Source organism: Ailuropoda melanoleuca, chromosome 11 (genome assembly GCF_002007445.2).
Source record: "Ailuropoda melanoleuca isolate Jingjing chromosome 11, ASM200744v2, whole genome shotgun sequence".
Classification (NCBI taxonomy): domain Eukaryota; kingdom Metazoa; phylum Chordata; class Mammalia; order Carnivora; family Ursidae; genus Ailuropoda; species Ailuropoda melanoleuca.
The window spans coordinates 78,623,065-78,643,343 of record NC_048228.1 but is presented as its reverse complement, the minus strand read 5'-3'; the positions used below and the strand labels follow the sequence as shown (position 1 = coordinate 78,643,343).

Genomic DNA, 20,279 nt, shown 5'->3' with positions numbered 1-20,279 from the left:
TTCTCTCTCTCTCAAATAAATAAATAAAATCTTATTAAAAACAACAACATAGTAGACTTATTCCATAATGCTGAATCTGCTATGTAGTACTTGTGCTCTTTGACTCTGCTCAGTTCTTCAAAATGAATAAAAACACTGCAATTCAAATCCATTAATCATCAAAACACAGCCTGAGTGTCTGAGGTTATGAGCAGTATGAGAACCAAATATTTAAGAAGAAGGCCTCTGGTATTGCAGGGATTGTAATTATTTTTTTCTCATTCATAAACTTCCTGGAAATAAGCAGAGTGTTATACAAGGGAATATGATTTTTTCTTAAGATTGATTTATTTATTTTAGAGGGGACAGGGCAGAGGGAGAGGGAGAGAGAATCCCAAGCAGACTCCCCACTGAGTGCAGAGCCCAAAGCATGGCTCAGTCCTACAACGTTAAGATCATGACCTGAATGGAAATCAAGAGCTGGATGCTCAACCGACTGAGCCACCCAGGCACCCCGGGAATATTCTTTTTTGCTACGAAAGTTGCTTTATTCTTAAAACTACACATATTATTTTTCATCCCTATCTATTCCCTGCTTCTCAAACATCTCCCTCCACCTCCCTTTCAAAAGACATCTTAATTTGGCATCTGATAGTTTAAAAGGTTTTCTGTAACATAATTCTGAATAACACCCATTTTAGAGCAGAAAGTTAAGCAATAAACAAATATAAACACTGCTGAAATGTTTATTGAACCAACATAGTCCATTTGTTTGAGAAAAGATATGCAAAGTCAAGGTGCGGGGGGAGATCACATTGATAACTCCAGTTTTTAAAAATGTGAGCATGATAGATAATCGCAGTTGGTGTTTTTGGAACTTTCTGGTGGGGAGAAAAATCGACTGTATTAACTGAGATTTGGAACTGAGACAACTATCAGATGAAATGGCAGGAAGCAAAAAAACTTATGAGAATTCTACTTTCTGAGAAGAAAACTAATATTGCAGAACCATTTCATGAAAACTTAGTTTTACAGGGGTTCATGTATCTACTGACATACACATGACAAACTTCAGATTGAAATCATTAACGATCTCCAGGAAATTAAGTATTTCACAAATTTTGCTATTTTAAAAGAACACCGAAGTATCACACAGACACTGACCATGCCAGAGCAATTTTACCATTTTTACCTGTACATGGGGATTAATGATCTTTAGTATCTGGGTGCATTCCAGGTCATAAGACAAAAGCAAATCTTTACTTTTGTGTGTGTTCAGTACAGTTACATATCTAACTCCTTTGAAGTAACACAGGTCTGCCCAAATATATAATTAACACTATTGGATATTATTCCCTCAAAGCAAATGTCTATTAACCCTGTATTCTAGGAAGAAATAAAGAAAAGAATAAAGAAATGTAATTGGGATCTAATTTCCCAGAGATTCTCAGAATCCCTACTTCTGAATATTGGCCCCACTGCTATTACATAAATATTTTTCTTGTAACTTGAAGTTCTCTCTATGCAAGGTCTTTAGTTAGGGGTAAAAAGTCTTACGATAAAACTGTTTAATAGGATGTAAACACTTTACTAAGCAAAAGATGCTTACTTCATTTCCCACAAAAGCCAAACAGAAAACAATACGTTACTAACGTTTTCTATTTATTCATTAATAAAAAGTGCATAGTACAAGCCCTTTATCCCAGTCCAAGTACTCAGTAAAAGATTACAATAAACCCTGGATGGCACAGACATGGTTTGGCATGATTTAAACATTTAAAAACAGCAATTAATATTTAGTATATCACATGACCACTTTCGCTTTTAACAAAGTAATCATCAGACATGGTAACAAATACATATGCTTTTTCATTTAGAAATATCATCTTAAGACTCAACCTACTATTGCAACAACAAAAATTTAACCCATTGTGTGTAAACTCTTCATTTCTCCTTCAAGTTGCCGTTTTGTGTCTTAAGCTGATGAGCTGGTCAAATTTTAGCACGTTTATTTAGAGTGACAGGCTTTAATTCAGAGTGATAAATTTTCAAGATTCTTTTGAAAATAAAATATTCAGTAATTCTGTAAACACGATCACATCACACACCACAATGACACTAAAAGTAACCATAGAATAGCTGAACCTAATAGTTACTTTGGAAAATCTCTGCAAGTTATTTAAAATATGACTTGCTGGCCATGGGGTAGTGCTTGGATAGATACATGATAAAATCTTTACACAGTTCCAATGTTAACTTTTTCCATATGGAAAGCAAGAAAACATTATTTTGCATAAGGGACATTAAATGACTCTAAAACAAAATAAATTTAATGTTATTTGTGGAATATTTAAGAGCCAAAAGTGATTAAAATATGAAGCTTTATCTTTCTTTTTTCCAGATTTAAAAATGATTGTAGCCACAGTTCAGGTGACTGTAAGCCAAGTAATGAATAAGAGTGTGCTCAATAAAAAGGCCACATGTAGAAGCTTTAAGAATTAAATAGAATAATATAAATTACTAGTTAGATTAACAGGAATACTTTATATGCAGTAGTATGCGGCCTTTCTCAGGAATTCAGAGAAAGTTTACAAGCAAAAAAACCAAAACTAAATATTTCTCTAGGAACTTTTGTTGCTAATTAAATAGATGGTCCATATAGAAAAGGTTAACATACTAGATGTACTGTCAATTAAGTGTATGTGACAGAAATGAAGAACCAGGAATAAGAATCTAGATTTGTAGGTCTCTAGCTAACACCAGACATTCTGTTTCCATCTCAAGGCCAATTGGCTTCAACCAAAGCCAATTCTCAATTATCTTTGAGCCATAGATTCAGTGAATGCATCAGTCTCTGCCAGAGATTGGCTTTCTAGCAGCTTAGAGAACAGACTGTCAGGATGTATGTGCAAGCCTTCAACGTCCAGGGGCCAAGGGCAGAAAAAGGGATGCTTATAGCGATTAAACTCCATCCTATGCCATCCCTGCCCTTTCTGCACTGAGTAACAGCCATAAAGGTGGGAAGTCTTCCAGTAGGCCATAGAAAGAGGAAGACCTTAAATCTACGGTGCTCACTTACCCAAGATTTGACTTACCTGTGTTACGATACCCCTTATTTAGTACAAGTAATTAAGAGTAGGTGACACTATATGAAGAAGTTGAGCACAACGCTAAGATGCACAGAAGGAATGCAAGCAGTCAGTACTGGGTTATATAATGAAATGAAGCCCTTAAAAAGTTTATGGCCTAAAATGTAATCATAATAAAGGGGAAAAAATACCCTAGGAGCATCACACAATTGTATCAGAGACTCTATTAAACAGTACAATGATATAGAGAAGTTTATTAATTCATACAAGTAATTTCTCAGATCCATAGAGTGAAAAGCTAGACTGATCTGGGAGGAAAATCCTTACATCGATAGCAAAATATCTTCTAGCCCCCATAAACCAACTGTAATCACTTGCTAAGAAAAAAATTCCATAACCACATAGGTCATGCAGACTTGTTTTTATGCCATTTGTATTCATATTCTTTCAAACTGAGCAAAACAATGCAACCTTTTACTTTTATACATTTCAAAATTTTACTTATATTAATGCTCCTCCCCACCCCAATCCATCTTATGACTAAACAAGAATGAGATAAGGGGTGAGAAAAAGATCCTTGATTGCTTTTTCATTTTCCTCCTTTTCCCTTGGAGTAAACCATCAGATATTTTCTGAAGTCAGAAGGATAACAAAAGACTCACTTTCTTCTTCACAGAAAAAAATAGACTGAATAAGTAAATAGCATTCAAATGTCAGTAACCAAATAGGCCCCCAATACAGCTTTAAGATAGTTCCATTTAACAGAGAAGTGTTAGAACAGAAAAGAAGGTTCCTGAGAGGCACCCATTTAACAAATAAATTATAGCTTAAATTATTACTGTATAGAATATACCTGGCAAAGGCAGAAAGCATTAACTTTTTTCCTCCTTTCATGAACCTTATAAGGCTACACTGGACTGTAAATCATCTACCATATTTAAATCATGTTTATTTAAAGTTCTCCTAATATTAGACACTTTTGTGGGAATAAAAAACTTAGTAAACAACTATTTCATTTCTTATCCCTCTTTTTCTAGCCACATAAGCCAGTTGTAGTGGATGACACAGATTTTTAAAATATTCCAAAGGCTGCCCACAGTCTCAAGAACTAGAAAAAACTGCCACCCACAAATAACCTATTAAGGTAAATGTAAATACGGTGTGGTTCTGATTTTTTTTTCATACAATCTAGACAACCCAACCCCAAGTAACTTTATAAATACCTTATGAAAAAAAGCAATTTTAAAACCTATCAAAACTATTTAAAATATTTAAAGGCAGGATCTCAAATTTCCTTCAATCAGGCCAGAAATCATCACAAAAAATTATGATCACAGTTACAAATAGAATGAGTGGAATGTTTAAGTTCAGGATAACCAAAAAAACCCATGTAACTTTTTTAATATAATCATTTACTCAAATATACTGTAAAAAGGAATGGTGATAACACAGGAAGCAAAAATAAGCTTGCGAGTGAAATTTCTAGAAGCTCATGAAAACAATATCATCCCATATTGCAGATGCAAAAGGAAAAACAGTCTAATGGGGTTAAGAGTACTCTGGTCATCTTCGTTCATTTGGTCGTGCAAGGTGTTAACTATTTTCACTTCCCATATCACAAAGTTAGTCCACAGGAGGGGCTGGTGGATCTTGTCCCTGGCATTAGAAAGACAGAAATTATGGAACTGACTTCTTGAATCCCAGTGCAACCAATCTAACACATATAGTACGAACTGAACAGCATGCCCCCACCCTCCAATCCCTAATCATATACTTATTTGAACTTTTCATATGTTTTTGCATGAGGGAACACTAAATTAATACTATAATTCACCAATGTTTGTCTCACTCCTCCCTGTGGCATGGAAGAAAGGAAAACTGTATAACAGTGATGTGATTTAGATGAAACTGCTCTCCCTGACAGCTCCAGAGGTGACATTTAAACCAATACAGGTAGCATCATCCCTCTTGCTTACAGTGACTGAACACACTACAAAGTGAAGGGGGAGACTTGTGCTTCTCACTACAGAACATCAATGGGGAAGCATGTGGCTCCAGTTGCTACTGGCAGGCATCATATGACCACAAAGGAAGCCCACTTCAGAATGAAGCTGATGGTATGAAGAAAGAAAGTAGGTCTTTGGTGATAGTGTTAATCTAAACACTGACCCTACCTCTCTGGATTTTCTAATGTGTAAACCAAATGAGCCACTTGTTTAAACCAGGTGGAGCTGATCTTTGTTATTTGCAAGAGTAAGTATTTGAACTGGAAAGGAAAGATCAGAGCTTTTAGGAATCTTCAGGAAGATTCCATCTCTTCCCTGACATGTTATATGAGGCCCTGGTTGAAGGTGGGCAGTTTTCTACTTGAAACTAGTCAACATGTTTTCTTGCTTACTCCTAGGGTGGTGGGCCTACTATCCTAGAACTGCTGGCCAAAACGAAGTAAGGTTTAGGGGCTGTCATCTTAAAGTTCTGTCCCTTTCGATGGCTTCTAGGCCAGTTTATTAAGTTGGATTTCTTTAGCTGCAAATATTGAGGAAGTTGCTCTTTGATATGAAAGTAATAAAACTGTATCTAGAAAGTAAGAAAAAACACCAAAGAGAAAGCATCTTATCAAGACAATATACAAGCTGTTTAAGGCATACCTTTTTCTCCAAGTGAAACAAAAAACAAATTTAAGGCTTTTTATATAGTGCTAATGACGCCTTCTTTCTTAAAGTCAGCATGGCTACATCTCTAAATGTTCTATTCCTAAACAAACCAAAGCACTGACCAATTATCATTCCACGTTCGCTTTCTCCTACGTAAGGAATTAGTTTAACTAAACTTCTAATATTAGCAATACAAGATTATGGAAAAAAAGAAATTATTTTAAGAATTCCACATGGGGAGAAGCTTGGAGACAGGAATTAGTGGGATAACTTGGTGTTCAACAAGTGAATTCATCATGTAAATATCTTTAAAGAGGTAATATCCAAGTCAAGTAGAGAAGAAAAAAATATAAATACCAGTTCTCAAAACAATTAAAAGGTATTCTTCAATGAAGTTTCTGTTAAAGACAGCACCAAAAAACTCCCTGTTGGGTCACTTTATCATATTTTTTTATCTAGAAGGTTCTAAAAATGGTAGTAATCATGACTATCAAGATTTACCAACATGAATGATCCTACCTCTCCTCTGTCATTCAGTTGATCTATTATGATGCAGAACTGGGAGAGTTTAAGAGAAATTGGATGGGAAAACAAGAGGAAAACAGGATTTCACCAGATAGGCTCAGGGCCTCTTACTGTATTTATTAGCTAAGACAGAAGGGGAGAAAATGAAGTAGAGGGAAAAACATTTGAATTGTAGCTAATAAGAGAATTTAGGGAGCGGAACCATGAGAAGCAAGGGATCAACTGTGAGAACTGGGGAGTGGAAGACTGAGATTTGAGAAATACTGCTGTGGATTATTACAAACTGGATCATTTTTTATATTAAGAAAGACTGGAATGTGAGTGAAGATTGGAATGTGTTTTAAAATTCTTTTTGGGCTACTGGTCTGTGCTTTTCTCTGTATGTAACTCCATGAACACTAAGCCATTGCAGGTTGCAAGATTTACAAGGACTATACTGGAAGAATTTATTCTGTGGGTTAAATCTTCCGTTTGCTAATTCTGGTATTTCAGTCAAAACAAACTCCTCCCATTCCCAGGCCATACCCGCATCCCCTACCCAAATGAATTTCTAATCCACAACACTTACATTATGAGGACTGGTTGGCTTGCCAGTTAGGTTGGATCCTCTTAGATTAGGAGGTCTCAGTAGAAACAAGATCACTGCAATAACCATCCAGGCCATCAAGATCATGGTAATACTGATGCCGTTATCACCAGAGGGCCCTGGTACTAAAGACAAACAAAAAATATATTTTCAACAAAAACTGTTATAATATTGTTAGATAATGTAAAAAGAAATTCTAATGTTTAAATGACAATTTCAAAAGTTGTATCAATACTAAAAAATCGTATAATTTTAAGAAGTGCAATTATGAAATATTACACCTTCAATTTCCCTTTCCTCTTGTGAGAAAATCTAAATAGTAAATGGTATGAAATAGTCATAGGACAAAACCTATTACATAAAGATTTTAATTGTACAGTGGTTCTTAATATTTTGGTGTGACAGAAGTCTTTGAGAGTTTAGAAAAATTAAGGACTCTTTCTACTCTAAGAACCCACGTATACACATTCAATTTTGCATATAATTTGGGAAGGTCGACGAACCCACAAAACCACCAATCCCTAGATACACTGAGATCTACAAAACCCAGGTTAAGACCACCTGATGTACAGTAAAAACACTCTACTTTAGGAGGGGAAAATTCTGCATTTTAATTGTAGAAGCAGCAAGAACAAGTAACAGAGTGTAAGGAAAAGGGACCATCTGGGTTGTATAATACATAAATGAAAGATGCCTTTCATGATAGTCTCAAAGAGATAGTAATTTGGCCTTTTTTTGCAAAAAGAAGTTGCATTCAGATCTAGATATTCTTTTTTTTTTTTTTAAGATTTTATTTTATTTATTTGACAGAGTGAGACAGCCAGCGAGAGAGGAAACACAAGCAGGGGGAGTGGGAGAGGAAGAGGCAGGCTCCCAGCAGAGGAGCCTGATGTGGGGCTCGATCCCAGAACGCTAGGATCACGCCCTGAGCTGAAGGCAGACGTTTAACGACTGCGCCACCCAGGTGCCCCCAGATCTAGATATTCTAAAGTCTATGCATTTATCAAGTGAAAAAAGTCAGGGGTGTGTGTGTTGGTAGTAGTCTCTCCCAGCTCCTTGAGGCAGCCATATCTTATTTAATCCATTATAACAAGTGCCTAGCATAGTGCCTGGCCCACAGTGTGAGCTTAATAAATTTCTGATAAATAAAACAAGCTTATAATTGATGTACATTAGAAAACTCAGTTATTAAAAATGACAACTATAGATTAGATTTCTAAAGAAAAACATAGTATATCTACATAGTTACTAAAATAGTTCATCGGGACTGTAATTGTTTAGTTTTAGTCTCCCTGCCTGGGGAAAAAGTAAAAGAAATCCAGACAAGAAGTTGAAACTAGGCTGATGCACTGCACTGGGGTACGTGGGCCCAGGTCTCACTTCCAAGAAACAGAAGGGATGGGTGGCCTTACTGAGGCCAAAGGGCTAGTGACCAAAGGGAACAAAAGTCAAGCAAATTGCTGGGCCGGCCCAAGAGCAGGCTAGATAGAAATGTGGCCTCTTGTCCAAACCCCCATTACTTCCCCAGAAACAGAAAACACAGAACTCCAGGTCACCAAAACTGTGTTATCATACAATGCATCAGTATTTTTTCCCCCTATATCCATATCCATTCCTTTCTTTGTTCTCTCCTACTATACTAAACATGCCTCCCCTCACAACTAAGACAATTTCTCCACTTGAGCTTCGGATCCCATTGCTCTTGCAGAGATTTTATCCATTATCCTCTCTTTCATGTATTCAACACCCTGCTCCGTGGCAGCCACCCTGGAAATCACTTAAACACAATCAAGTTCCCCCACCTTAGGAAAAAAAAAAAAATCCCTCCCTCAAACCCTTTCCCTGTCTAGCTACCAAAGCTAACTTCTTAAGAAATGACTACATTTCACAATGTCCCATTCACTCTTCAGGTGGGGTACCCACCTCCATCCTGCACACAGCTCTTCAAAAGGTCACCTGTAAACCTCCATGCCTGTCAGCCTCATGGATAATCATAGTGCTCATTTTCAACGACCATTCTCTCCTTTTTAAAGCACTTTCTTTCTTTGTCTTCTTGCCTTACCACTGCCTAGTTTTCTTTCTTACACTCACCACTCCATACATGCTTGTCTTCCTCTTCCTGGCTTTTAAATTTTGGAGTTCTCATGGTCAATTTTAGATTCCCTTCTCTTCTTGCTCCACACACAGTCATCCTCACCTGTGGTTTCATTTACCTTCTGTATGCAGACCACCTCTAAATTTACATATACCCAACCCCAACACTTCTGAACTTCAGACCAAATATCCAACTATATGTCTACATCTATTTTTTAACTTCATACCAATAGTTATTTTTTTTTTAAAGATTTTATGTTTTATTTGAGAGAGAGAGAGCACAAGCAGAGGGGACAGCAGGCAGGAGGAGGAGAAGGAGAAGCAGGCTCCCTGATGAGCAGGATCATGACCTGAGCTGAAGGCAGACGCCTAACCAACTGAGCCACCCAGGCGTCCTTTCATACCAACAGTTCTTAAACTGTGGTATACATTCCAGCCATTCAGCAGCTTCTTAAAAATGCAGATGACTAAATCCTACCTTGCACTTAAAATACTCAATATCCGAAACTAAAATCATAAAAATCTCTCCTAGCCCCATCATCCATGCCCCACCAAATTGGGTCTCCATTCATCCAGATGCCTAGGCCAGAAACCTAAAGAAACATCTATTGTTCTCTCTCAATGACCTTCTATTTACTCCATTAAGTTTTCTGTCAATTTTATTTCCTAAATATCACTCGAATCTATCTATATTTTTGCTCATGTGAGTGGGGCAAGGGGAGGGGCAAAGGGAGAGGGAGAGAGAGAATCTTAAGCAGGCTCCACGCTCAGTGCAGAGCCAATACAGGACTCGATCTCATGACCTGAGCTAAAATCAAGAGTCAGATGCTTAACTGACTGAGCTACCCAGGCACCCCATCAAATTTACTTATAGTGGCATTCCATACCTGCTCAAGCTAGTATCACTTCTTGTCTGGTTTACTGTGATGGCCTCTTAACTGAGCTCTCCTACCTACTCTTGCCTTCTCTAATTCTATCCTCTGTGCTGCTCCAAGAGTGATGTTTTTTTTAAAAGCAAACACTATTATTTCTATTACTAAATAATAGCTAAAATTTGAGTGGTTACTTTGAATCCGGCATCATCTCCATTAATTAACTTTTTTTTTTTTAAGTAGGCTACACAGGGCTTGAACTCACAACCCTGAGATCAAGATTTGAGCTGAGATCAAGAGTCAGTTAACCAACTGAGCCACCCAGGCGCCCCAACTATTAATCCTAATAATCTTATTTTATGGTAAGTACTATCATATTTTCATTTTATAGATTCGGAAACTGGGGAAAAGGGAGATTAAATCTCAATGTCATATAGTTTGGTATGTGGCCAACCTGGGATTTTAGTACAGCTGGTCTCATTCCAGAGCCTGTGTTCTTAATCTCTTTGCCATGCCAGAATCTCTGACAAAACCGCAGAGTGAGACAGAGCCCTGAAAGGTCCTGTGAGTAGTAAATTTGGAAAATACAGACTCAGAAGGGATTTTTGATGAATAAATTCATAACTGTTAGGTAAAACTTAGATTATTTAAAGTTAGTCAAAGAAGATAACTGTGATTTCTACATATTATCACTTGTTAGGGTGCCCCTCTCTCTCAGAAATAAAACACTACGTTAACCGTATAGAAGTACAAACCCAAAGTCAATTTTTACATATTGCTCAATTTGGAAATGAGTCTCTTACCTTTTTTTTTTTTAAGATTTTATTTTTTAAGTAATCTCTACACCCCAATGTGGGACTCAAACTCACAGCCTCGAGGATCAAGAGTTGCATGCTCTACCAACTGAGCCAGCCAGGCGCCCCAGGTCTCTTATTTTTTGATACTCTTTGCACATAAAATATTCTTAGCTGAACCTCAGATCACAAATTTACTAATTCATGTCTTAGACAAAGCAGTCCTAGCAAAATGTCTACTCCTTTCTAAGAGTCTCATAGTGATATTATGGTTTTCAGTTTCCTATAACTGTTTCCTAGCTTGGTTCTGCTGCCTTTCCTTCCTGCATACTGCTGTCGAAAACGTCTGCTCACACCACTGCTTATAACACATCTGCCGACTAACCCAGTGACTCACTCTCCACTGCTGACTTCTTCAACTCTGAACTCTTCAGCCTGGCCTTTCCTCATGTGACTTGGCCCTACTCATCATATTAACTCTTAGTATTTCTCAGAAAAAGCATCCTCCTGCTCCAGTCAACCCCATCATCATCTTCCTTCTTTAGTCAGTGGTTCCCTGGCCTGTGATGATATCAATACCACAGATTCTACTGCCCTCCCTCACACCATTTAATTCTGGAGCAGCTCGGGAATGTGGTCAGGAACCAACAATATTTGAAAAGCTTTCCAAATGAATCTGACACACCAGTTCCATGCTGGTCTGGCTGACAGCATCTGCCAATTTTACAAACTCAGTCCTTGTGGGGTACTCATGACTTTTCCCCGTCTCATATGTTCTTCCAAGTAACCTCCATTTACTCACCTACATCCCTCTCTTCTGTAAAAAATCTCCATTTTTTCAGCCCACTCTTTCCTTTCTACTCCAGGCTAGTGTGGCATTCCTAGTTTGAAGGAATGGTTTCCTATTTGTCCTAATTAGGACATTAACTTTTTTTTTTTTAATATTTTATTTATTTGAGAGAGACAGAGAAAAAGCACAAGCCGGGAGGAGATGCAGAGGGAGAGGGGGAAGCAGATTTCCTGCTTAGCAGGGAGCCCGATGCAGGGCTCGATCCCAGGACCATGGGATCATGGCCTGAGCCAAAGGCAGATGCTTAAATGCTTAACCGACTGAGCCACCCAGGCTCCTCAGGACATTAACTTTTTAAGAACTGAGACCATCTCAGAGCTGTTTGACTCCACTACTTCTTAGCTACATAATCTCTCTGTGCTTCAATTTCTTTACCTGTGAAATGGAAATATAACCATAATCTCAGAGAGTAGTTGTAAGGATTGAAATGATCAGTACATAAGGAGCAGTTAGTACAGTGCCTGGTACACAGGAGGTATTCAATAAACATTGGCCATTACCAATATTATGCATGCAGAAAAGTCTGAGTGCAGATATATCCTGGTGTGAATAACTAGGCTGGATAAGGTGCTGAAGTGGGAATGGAAAAGGGTCAAATACAAATGGTACTAGGATGGAAGATGTAATGCATGGTGACTGACCAGACTGACAGAAGGGAGAAGAAAAAAAAGTTAAGGATGCCTCTAAAATTTCTGAAGGGTGATAATGTGTAGTAAAATTTCTCTACTTAAAAAGGTTAAGAGGGGCACCTGGGTGGCTCAGTTGGTTTAGCGTCCAATCTCAGCTCAGGTCTTGATCTTAGGGTCATCAGTTCAAGCCCCCACATTCGGCTCTGTGCTGGGTATAGAGCCTACTTAAAAAAAAAAAAAAAAAAAAAAGGCGGCAGCTTGGGGCACCTGGGTAGCTCAGTCAGTTAAGCGTCTGCCTTCACCTCAGGTCATGATCTCGGGGTCCTGGGATTGAGCCCCACGCTGGGCTCCCTGCTCGCAGGGAAACTGCTTCTCCCTCTCCTCCCTGCTCATGCTCTCTCTTGCTCTCTTCTCTGTCTCTCAAATAAATAAAATCTTTTTTTTAAAAAAAGGGCTAAATGGATATAGTTTTCCTAACCTTCAAAGTTTGATAAGATCATTTCTCCTATTCTCCCATAACTCAAGGCCCATCTCACAATAAAAAATAATAGCTGAATCAATTAAAGTTGAACCTCTTGACTACAGTGTTTTTTTGTTTATATTAGTCCCACAAAATTAAGATGGCTCTAGAATATATTTTCATATGGGCATACTGTACAAGGTTATTTAAATATCATTTTGGGAAATCATTTTATTTTTTTATTTATTTTTTTCGGGGGGGGGTAGTGAACAAGTGGAGGGCGGTGGGCAAAGGGAGAGAGAGAGAATCTTAAGCAGGCTCTAAGCTCAGTGCAGAATCCAATATGGGGCTCGATCTCATGACCCCGAAATCATGACCTGAGCCAAAATCAAGAGTCAACCAACTGAATCACCCAGGTGCACCATGTGCAAGGTTATTTAAAACAAAACAAAACAAAACAAAACAAAAAACCCTAGAAACAAATCTAAATGCCTGCCAAGAGTGTCTGATTAGTAAATTATGGCACAATTATAAATTGTAATACTATGAAACTGTAAAAAATGTTGACGGAAGTCTCCATAGATACGCTATTTGTTTTTTGCCTGGGGGGAGGGGAGCAGGTAAAAAACAGTGTACAAAGAAAGGGGGCAAATAATATACATTTTGCTTGTACATACATAAATTCTGGAAAGATATATAAAAAGCTAATAAAACCTGGAGACAGCACCTGGATAGATGGGAGAATATAAATAGGAAGACAACTTTTCACTGGATATTAATTAATTTAGGAACTACATATAAAAAAATAAATTGAATTAAACCAAAAAAGTAGCCCTAAACTATTTCAGGGTTGGAGATACTGGGTATCTGAACTGACCTGAACTTCTTGAAATATTCAGAAAGAGAGATGAATGGAGTCACTGAAGGCTTTCTGTGATTATCTGCAGTCCCTTATGATATGACTCACTTCCTCATAAAGTCTCAAAACAGCTATGCTACTTAAGTTCCCGCATACTACATGCGGCAAATACAAACAAGTATAAGGGATACCTTTTTTAAATTTTTTTTTAAAGTTTTAGTTTTAAGTAATGTCTACATCCAACGTAGGGCTTGAACTGACGACCCTGAGATCAACAGTCACACACGCTTCTGACTGAGGCAGCCGGGCGCCCTAAGGAGCAGCTATTTTAAAGTTAGTAGAGAGGTAAACAGGCTCTGGCCACTGTGGTTTTATTGTGAGAACTTTTTGGCACTTACAAATATTAAGGGGCACAATCACATGGGAGATATAAAATCTGTTCCCTTACTGCCTAGAAAATGCCTTATGAGTAAATACTTCTTACTCTATGGTCTGGAAAGATGTCAAATCAAAAAATGTAAAAGGACTTTACATCAAAGTTCAGCATTCTATTTTGCTTAAGGTTGAAGTCTTTAGTTATAAGCAAATGTGTTACAAATAGCTTGCCAAATGGAGAATTCACAATAAAGCCGTTAACTTAGCTGAACACCAGAAGATGAAAGAGTAGAGGGGTTGCTCTAAGAGCTGGTAGATCACAAAGGATTATTTCTATCAACTGATACAGGTTTCCAATGGAAAAGTAGAACTAGAACAACAGTGAACGTGGTGCATTAGCCCAGGAGGCTTTAACTCCGCAATTTTGGGGTTGTAGAGAATAATTACATTATCCTCAGCACAGCTACCTGTTTTCAAGTTGATTTATTCCAGAATTAAGTTAGTGATAAAGCCAGTTTCCATACAACACTTATCTGAAAGGCAGTCTTTCTGAAGCGTGAGCAGACTTGCTCTGTACTGCTCTAGAGAGCAAAACTATGGGTGAACACCACAACGAAGTGGAGGTTAGTTCAACATATAGAATCATGCAGCAACTGAATCTGCTAATAAATTGCAGCTAAATTCTGCTACAGCACAAAGTAATATATTCAACTAAATCATCTCAAATGCATGCAACATGATATCATGGCAGGCACAATGGGTATTGTGATATAGTAAGAAATATATACTTGGGTTTCACTTCAGTTCCTGGCACAAAAATCCTAAAACTCTTGGAATTTCCTGAGAAAGAGGAGAGAAATGTCATTTGTTGTTATTAATAAAACCTGAGTTTATGCTAATGAGGTAACCTTGGTGTCCCTAGAGAGCTTCAGGAGGGGGTCTGGTTGCTGGAGTTGGACCATATAATTAGACAGCTGGAACTTTCAGCTCTACTCCCTAACCTCCAGAAGGAAGAAGGGCTGGAGACTGAGTTAATCAATGGCCAATGATTTAATCATTCATGTCTACAGAATGGAACCTCCATAAAAACTCTAAACAATGGGGTTCAGAGAGCTTCCTAATTGGTGAATACCTTGAGGTGCTGGGAAAGCGGCACGCCCAGAGAAAACAGGGAAACTCTGCACCCCTCCACCTTACCCAGTCCAACCCTTCTATTTGAGTGTTCTTGAATTGTACCCCTTATGATACACTGGTAATATAAGTAAACTGTTTTCCTGAATTCTGTGAGCCATTCTAGCAAATTATCAAACCTGAAGAGGGACTGTAGGAACTCCTGATTAATATATATTTTATGAAAACAGCATAAACTCACTGAAGAAAATGTAGAATTCAAAGAAATGAAATTGTATCGCCCACAGGAAACAACTGCATAAACCATTTAAAAACATGACTTTCAGAAAGGATCTCCACCAAATGCTAAAAGCAGCAGGGGAGAAAAACTGGGCAATATAACTAAATTAATATTTAAGCTCTAGAGTTTTGTCTCTATATTTAGATTAAGGAAATGACATTTCACTCAAAGAAATAAGAGCATATTTGGCTTAAGGTGGGGCTGGCTCAAGCATTGCAAATACCACAAATGTAATAAATACTTGTTTTTCCATAAGGAGTTCAGTAAGATTATTTTCAACTAGAAAAACACGTTTTAGCTTTACCTGCTAGGGGAAAATTTTGAGCTGCTTATCAGAGGGCACGTTGTAGATTAATGAATGCTACAGAAAAAACAACAAAGAAATCAGGAGTGGAGGAACGACCAACCATCATATACAAAATAAAATAGAGCTCAGATTCAGGGATGGTAAGTATAAGCAACCAGCCTATTAATAAATGCAATTTGGGGGGTGCCTGGGTGGCTCAGTCATTAAGCGTTTGCCTTTGGCTCAGGGCGTGATCCCGGCAGTCTGGGATCTAGCCCCACATCAGGCTCCTCAGCTGGGAAGCCTGCTTCTTCCTCTCCCACTCCCCCTGCTTGTGTTCCCGCTCTCACTGGCTGTCTGTCAAATAAATAAATAAATTCTTTTTTTTTTTTTTTAAAGATTTTATTTATTTGACAGAGATTGAGACAGCCAGTGAGAGAGGGAACACAAGCAGGGGGAGTGGGAGAGGAAGAAGCAGGCTCATAGCAGAGGAGCCTGATGTGGGGCTCGATCCCATAACGCCGGGATCACGCCCTGAGCCGAAGGCAGACGCTTAACCGCTGTGCCACCCAGGCGCCCCATAAATAAATAAATTCTTAAAAAAAAATAAAAAATAAATCCAATTTGGTAATATGCCAAAAGCCTTAAAATGTACATAAGATGTAGCAGGGGGAGTTAAAATGTTGGGATTTAGAATGGGATCAAACTTAAGTTGTTAACTTCAAGTAGACTCTTACAAGTTGTTATATGTAAGCATCATGGTAATCACAAAACAAAAACCTATAGTAAATACACAAAAGATGAAGAGAAAGAAATATAAGCATAACACTAAAGAAAGTCATCAAACCACAAAGGAAGAAAGCAAGAGAAGAACAGAAAGGAACTACAAAAACAGCAGGAAAACAATGAACACAATGGCAAGTATATACCTATCATTAATTACTCTTAAACAAACTAAATTCTCCAATCAAACAAACTAAATTCTCCAATCAAAAGACATAGGGTGGTGGGGTGCCTGGCTGGCTCAGTCAGTAGAGCATGTAACTTTTGATCTCAGGGTCATGAGTTCGAGCTCCACAATGGGTGTAGAGCTTACCTGAAAAAGAAAAAAAAAAAAAGGCACAGAGTGGCTGAATGGATTAAAAAAAAAAAACAAGACCCAGCTATATGGTGCCTGTAAGAGACTCACTTCAAATGTAATAACATACACAGACTGAAAGTGAAGGCACAGAAAAAGACACTCCATGCAAATAGAAACCAAAGGAAAGCTGGAGTAACTATACTTGTATCAGACAAAATCAATTTTAATACAAAGACTATTAGAGACAAATAAGGACATTACATAATGACAAAGGGGTAAATCCAATAAGAGGATATGACATTTGTAAATATTTATAGGAGTACCTAATATAAAAAGCAAATATTAACAGACCTAAATGGAGAAACAGACAGCAATACCGAAATAGTAGGAGACTTCAATACCTCACTTACACCAATGGATAGATCATCCAGACAGAAAATCAATATGAAACATCAGCCTTAAATGACATACCAGACCAGATGGACTTAACTGTATATACAGAATAGTCCATACAAAAGCAACAGAATACACATTCTTCCCAAGTGCACATAGAACATTCTCTAGAACAGATCATATGTTGACCACAAAACAAGTCTTAATAAATTTAGGAGGACTGAAATCATATCAAGCATCTTTTCCGACCACAGCAATACAAAACTAGAAATCAATTACATAAAGAAAACTGGAAAATTCACAAATATGTAGAGATTAAATACACTACTGAACAAATGGATTAAAGAAAAAACAAAATTTTTTAAAGACAGTATTCTCCCACTTTTATTTTAATTAATCAATTATTTATTTATTTAATTTTTATTTTTTAAAGTAGCCTCCATACCCAACATGGGGCTTGAACTCAGGACCCTGAGATCAAAAGTTGCACACTCTACAAACTGAGCCAGCTAGGTGCCCCAGAAAAAAATTTTATAAAATCGAAAACTATCCCAAAGCAAACAAAAATGGAAATAAAACACCCAAATTTATGGGATGCAGCAAAAGCAGTTCTAAGAGGGAAGTTTCCAGTGACAAATGCCTACCTCAAGAAATAAGAAAAGTTTCAAACAATATAATTTTACACCTCAAAAACTAGAAGAAAAAAAAGAACAAATGAAGCCCAGGTCAGTAGATATGAGGAAATAACAAAGACTAAAGTAGAAATAAATGATACAGAAGTTAAAAAGATAACAGAAAGATTGATACAACTGAGATTTCAGAGCTGATTCTCTGAAAAGATAAAAAAAAAAAAAAAAAACCTGACAAACAAACCTTTAGTCAGACTAACCAAAAAAAGAGGGACAGGACTCAACTAAAATCAGAAATGAAAGAGATGTTACAACTGATACTACAGAAATACAAAGATCATTCATACAGACTAGTACGAATAATCATACACCAACATACTGGACAACCTAGAAGAAATGAATAAATTCCTAGAAACTTACAGCCTACCAAGACCACATTGTAAAACAGAAAATCTGAACAGACTGAATTATTAAGGAGACTGAATCAGTAATCAAAAACCTCCCAGCAAACAAAAGTCCAGGACCAGATGGCTTCACTGGTGAGTTCTACCAAACATTTAAAAAAGAATTAATACCAATACTTTTCAAACTCATCCAAAACTAGAAGAGGAGTTAATACTACTAAACTCATTTTATGAAGCAAGTATTACCCTGATATGAAAACCAACAAGGACGCCACAAGAAAAAAAGTTACAGGCTAATGTCCCTTATGAACACAGATGCAAAAATCCTCAACAAAATATTAGCAAATGGAATTCAACAATTCATTAAAAAGATCAAACATCATGATCAAGTGGGATTTACTCTAGGGATGTAAGGTTGGCTCAACATCCAAAAATCATACAATGTGATATACTATATTAACAAAATTAAGGATAAAAATCATATGATCATTTCAATAGATACAGGAAAAGCATTTGACAAAACTAAGCATCCATTTATGACAAAAACTCTCAACAAAATGGAAATGTCCCTCAACATAATAAAGCCTACAGCTAACACCATACTTAACTATGAAATCTGAAAGCCCTTCCTCTAAAATCAGGAACCCAACAAGGATGTTCACTCTGACCACTTTTACTCAACACAGCATTGGAAATCCTAGCCACAGCAATTACGTAAGAAAAAGAAATACAAGGCAACCAAATTTAAAAGAAAGAAGTAAAAGTGTCATTATATACAGACATATACAAAAGACCCTAAAGATGCCATCAAAAAAGATGTTAGAACCAATAAACAAATTCAGTAATACTGCAAGATACAAAATCAATACACAAATCTGTTGTGTTTCTATACACTAATAACAAACTAGCAAAATATGAAATTAAGAAAATAATACCATTTATAATTACATCAGAAAGAATAAAATACCTAGGAATAAATTTAACCACGGAAGTGAAAAACCTGTATGTTGAAACCATAAGACATTAGGGGGTGCCTGGGTGGCTCAGTCAGTTAAGCGTCTGCCTTCAGCTCAGATCATGATCCCAGCATCCTGGGATCAAGCCCCACATCAGGCTCTACACTTAGCGAGGAGCCTGCTTCTCCCTCTCCCTCTGCCTGCTGTGGTCTCTCTGTCAAATCAATAAATACAATCTTAAAAAAAAAAAAGAAACTATAAGACATTAATGTAATGAAATCAAAGAAGACACAAATAAAAAGATATTCCATGCTTATTTACTGGAATAATTAATATTGTTAAAATGCCCAAACTACTCAAAGCAATCTATAGTTCAATGCAATCCCTACCAAAATTCCAACAGCATTTTTCAAAGAAATCTAACAAACAATCCTAAAATTTGCATAAAACAACAAAAGACCCAAAATAGCCAAAACAATCTTGAGAAAGAAGGAAAAAAAAAAGCTGAAGGCATCACACTCCCTGATTTCAAACTCTATTACAAAGCTACGGTAATTAAAATATGTTATTGCCTTAAAAACATATACATAGTTGGGGCGCTTGGGTGGCTCAGTGGGTTAAGTGTCTGCCTTCAGCTCAGGTCATGATCCCAGGGTTTCTGGGATCGAGCCCCCCTTTCTGGCTCCCTGCTCAGTGGGGAGCCTGCTTCTCCCCCTACCCCCTGCTCTTGCTCTCAGAAATGAACTCATGCATATATGATCAATTAATTTACAACGAAAGAGTCAAAAATACAATGGGGAAAGGACAACCTCTTCAATAAATGGTATTAGAAAACTGGACAGCCACACGCAAAAGAATGAAACTGGATCACTATCTTAAGCCATATACAAAAATTATCTCAGAATGGATCAAAGATTTTAATGTAAGACCAGAAACCACAAAACTCCTAAAAGAAAATACAGGCAAGTATTTTTTGTCAATGACCTTTTGAATTGGACACCAAAAGTGAAACCAACAAAAGCAAAAATAAACAAGTGGGACTTTATAAAACTAAAAGACTTGTTTTTTTAAGATTTTAATTATTTATTTGACACAGAGAGACAGCACAAGCAGGGGGAGTGGCAGGCAGAGGGAGAGGGAGAAGCAGGCTCCCTGATATGTTTATAATACAGTAGTGAAAAAAAACACATATAAAGTGATCCCATTTTCATAAGTGTATTTGAGATTAATTGTGCCAGGTTTCACCCTCCTGTTAATGTCATACTTCCATTCTTAGTGAAATTATTATGGCATAAGACAGAACTGGCTTAAATGTTGGTTAGTAGTTCCCCTCAAGTCATTTGTGTCCTGAAA

At 37.3% G+C, this 20,279-nt stretch overlaps 1 protein-coding gene across 5 annotated transcripts in view; it reads right to left on the bottom strand.

Annotated features, from left to right (window-relative positions):
* Positions 1 to 1,620: 1,620 nt before the first annotated feature.
* SMIM14 (small integral membrane protein 14) overlaps positions 1,621 to 20,279 on the bottom strand; it is a 70,050-nt gene continuing 51,391 nt past the window's right edge. For 4 of the 5 annotated variants that reach the window (XM_019805885.2, XM_002925167.3, XM_034671929.1 and 1 more), the window contains 2 exons: positions 6,816 to 6,958; positions 1,621 to 4,724 (listed from right to left, as the gene is read on the bottom strand). In XM_019805885.2, the coding sequence (XP_019661444.1) occupies positions 4,692 to 4,724; positions 6,816 to 6,958 (176 nt within the window). In that variant the 3' untranslated portion in view covers positions 1,621 to 4,691. Of the gene's footprint in view, positions 4,725 to 6,815; positions 6,959 to 20,279 lie in introns of those variants that run through there. The other variant, XM_034671931.1, reaches the window with a different exon arrangement.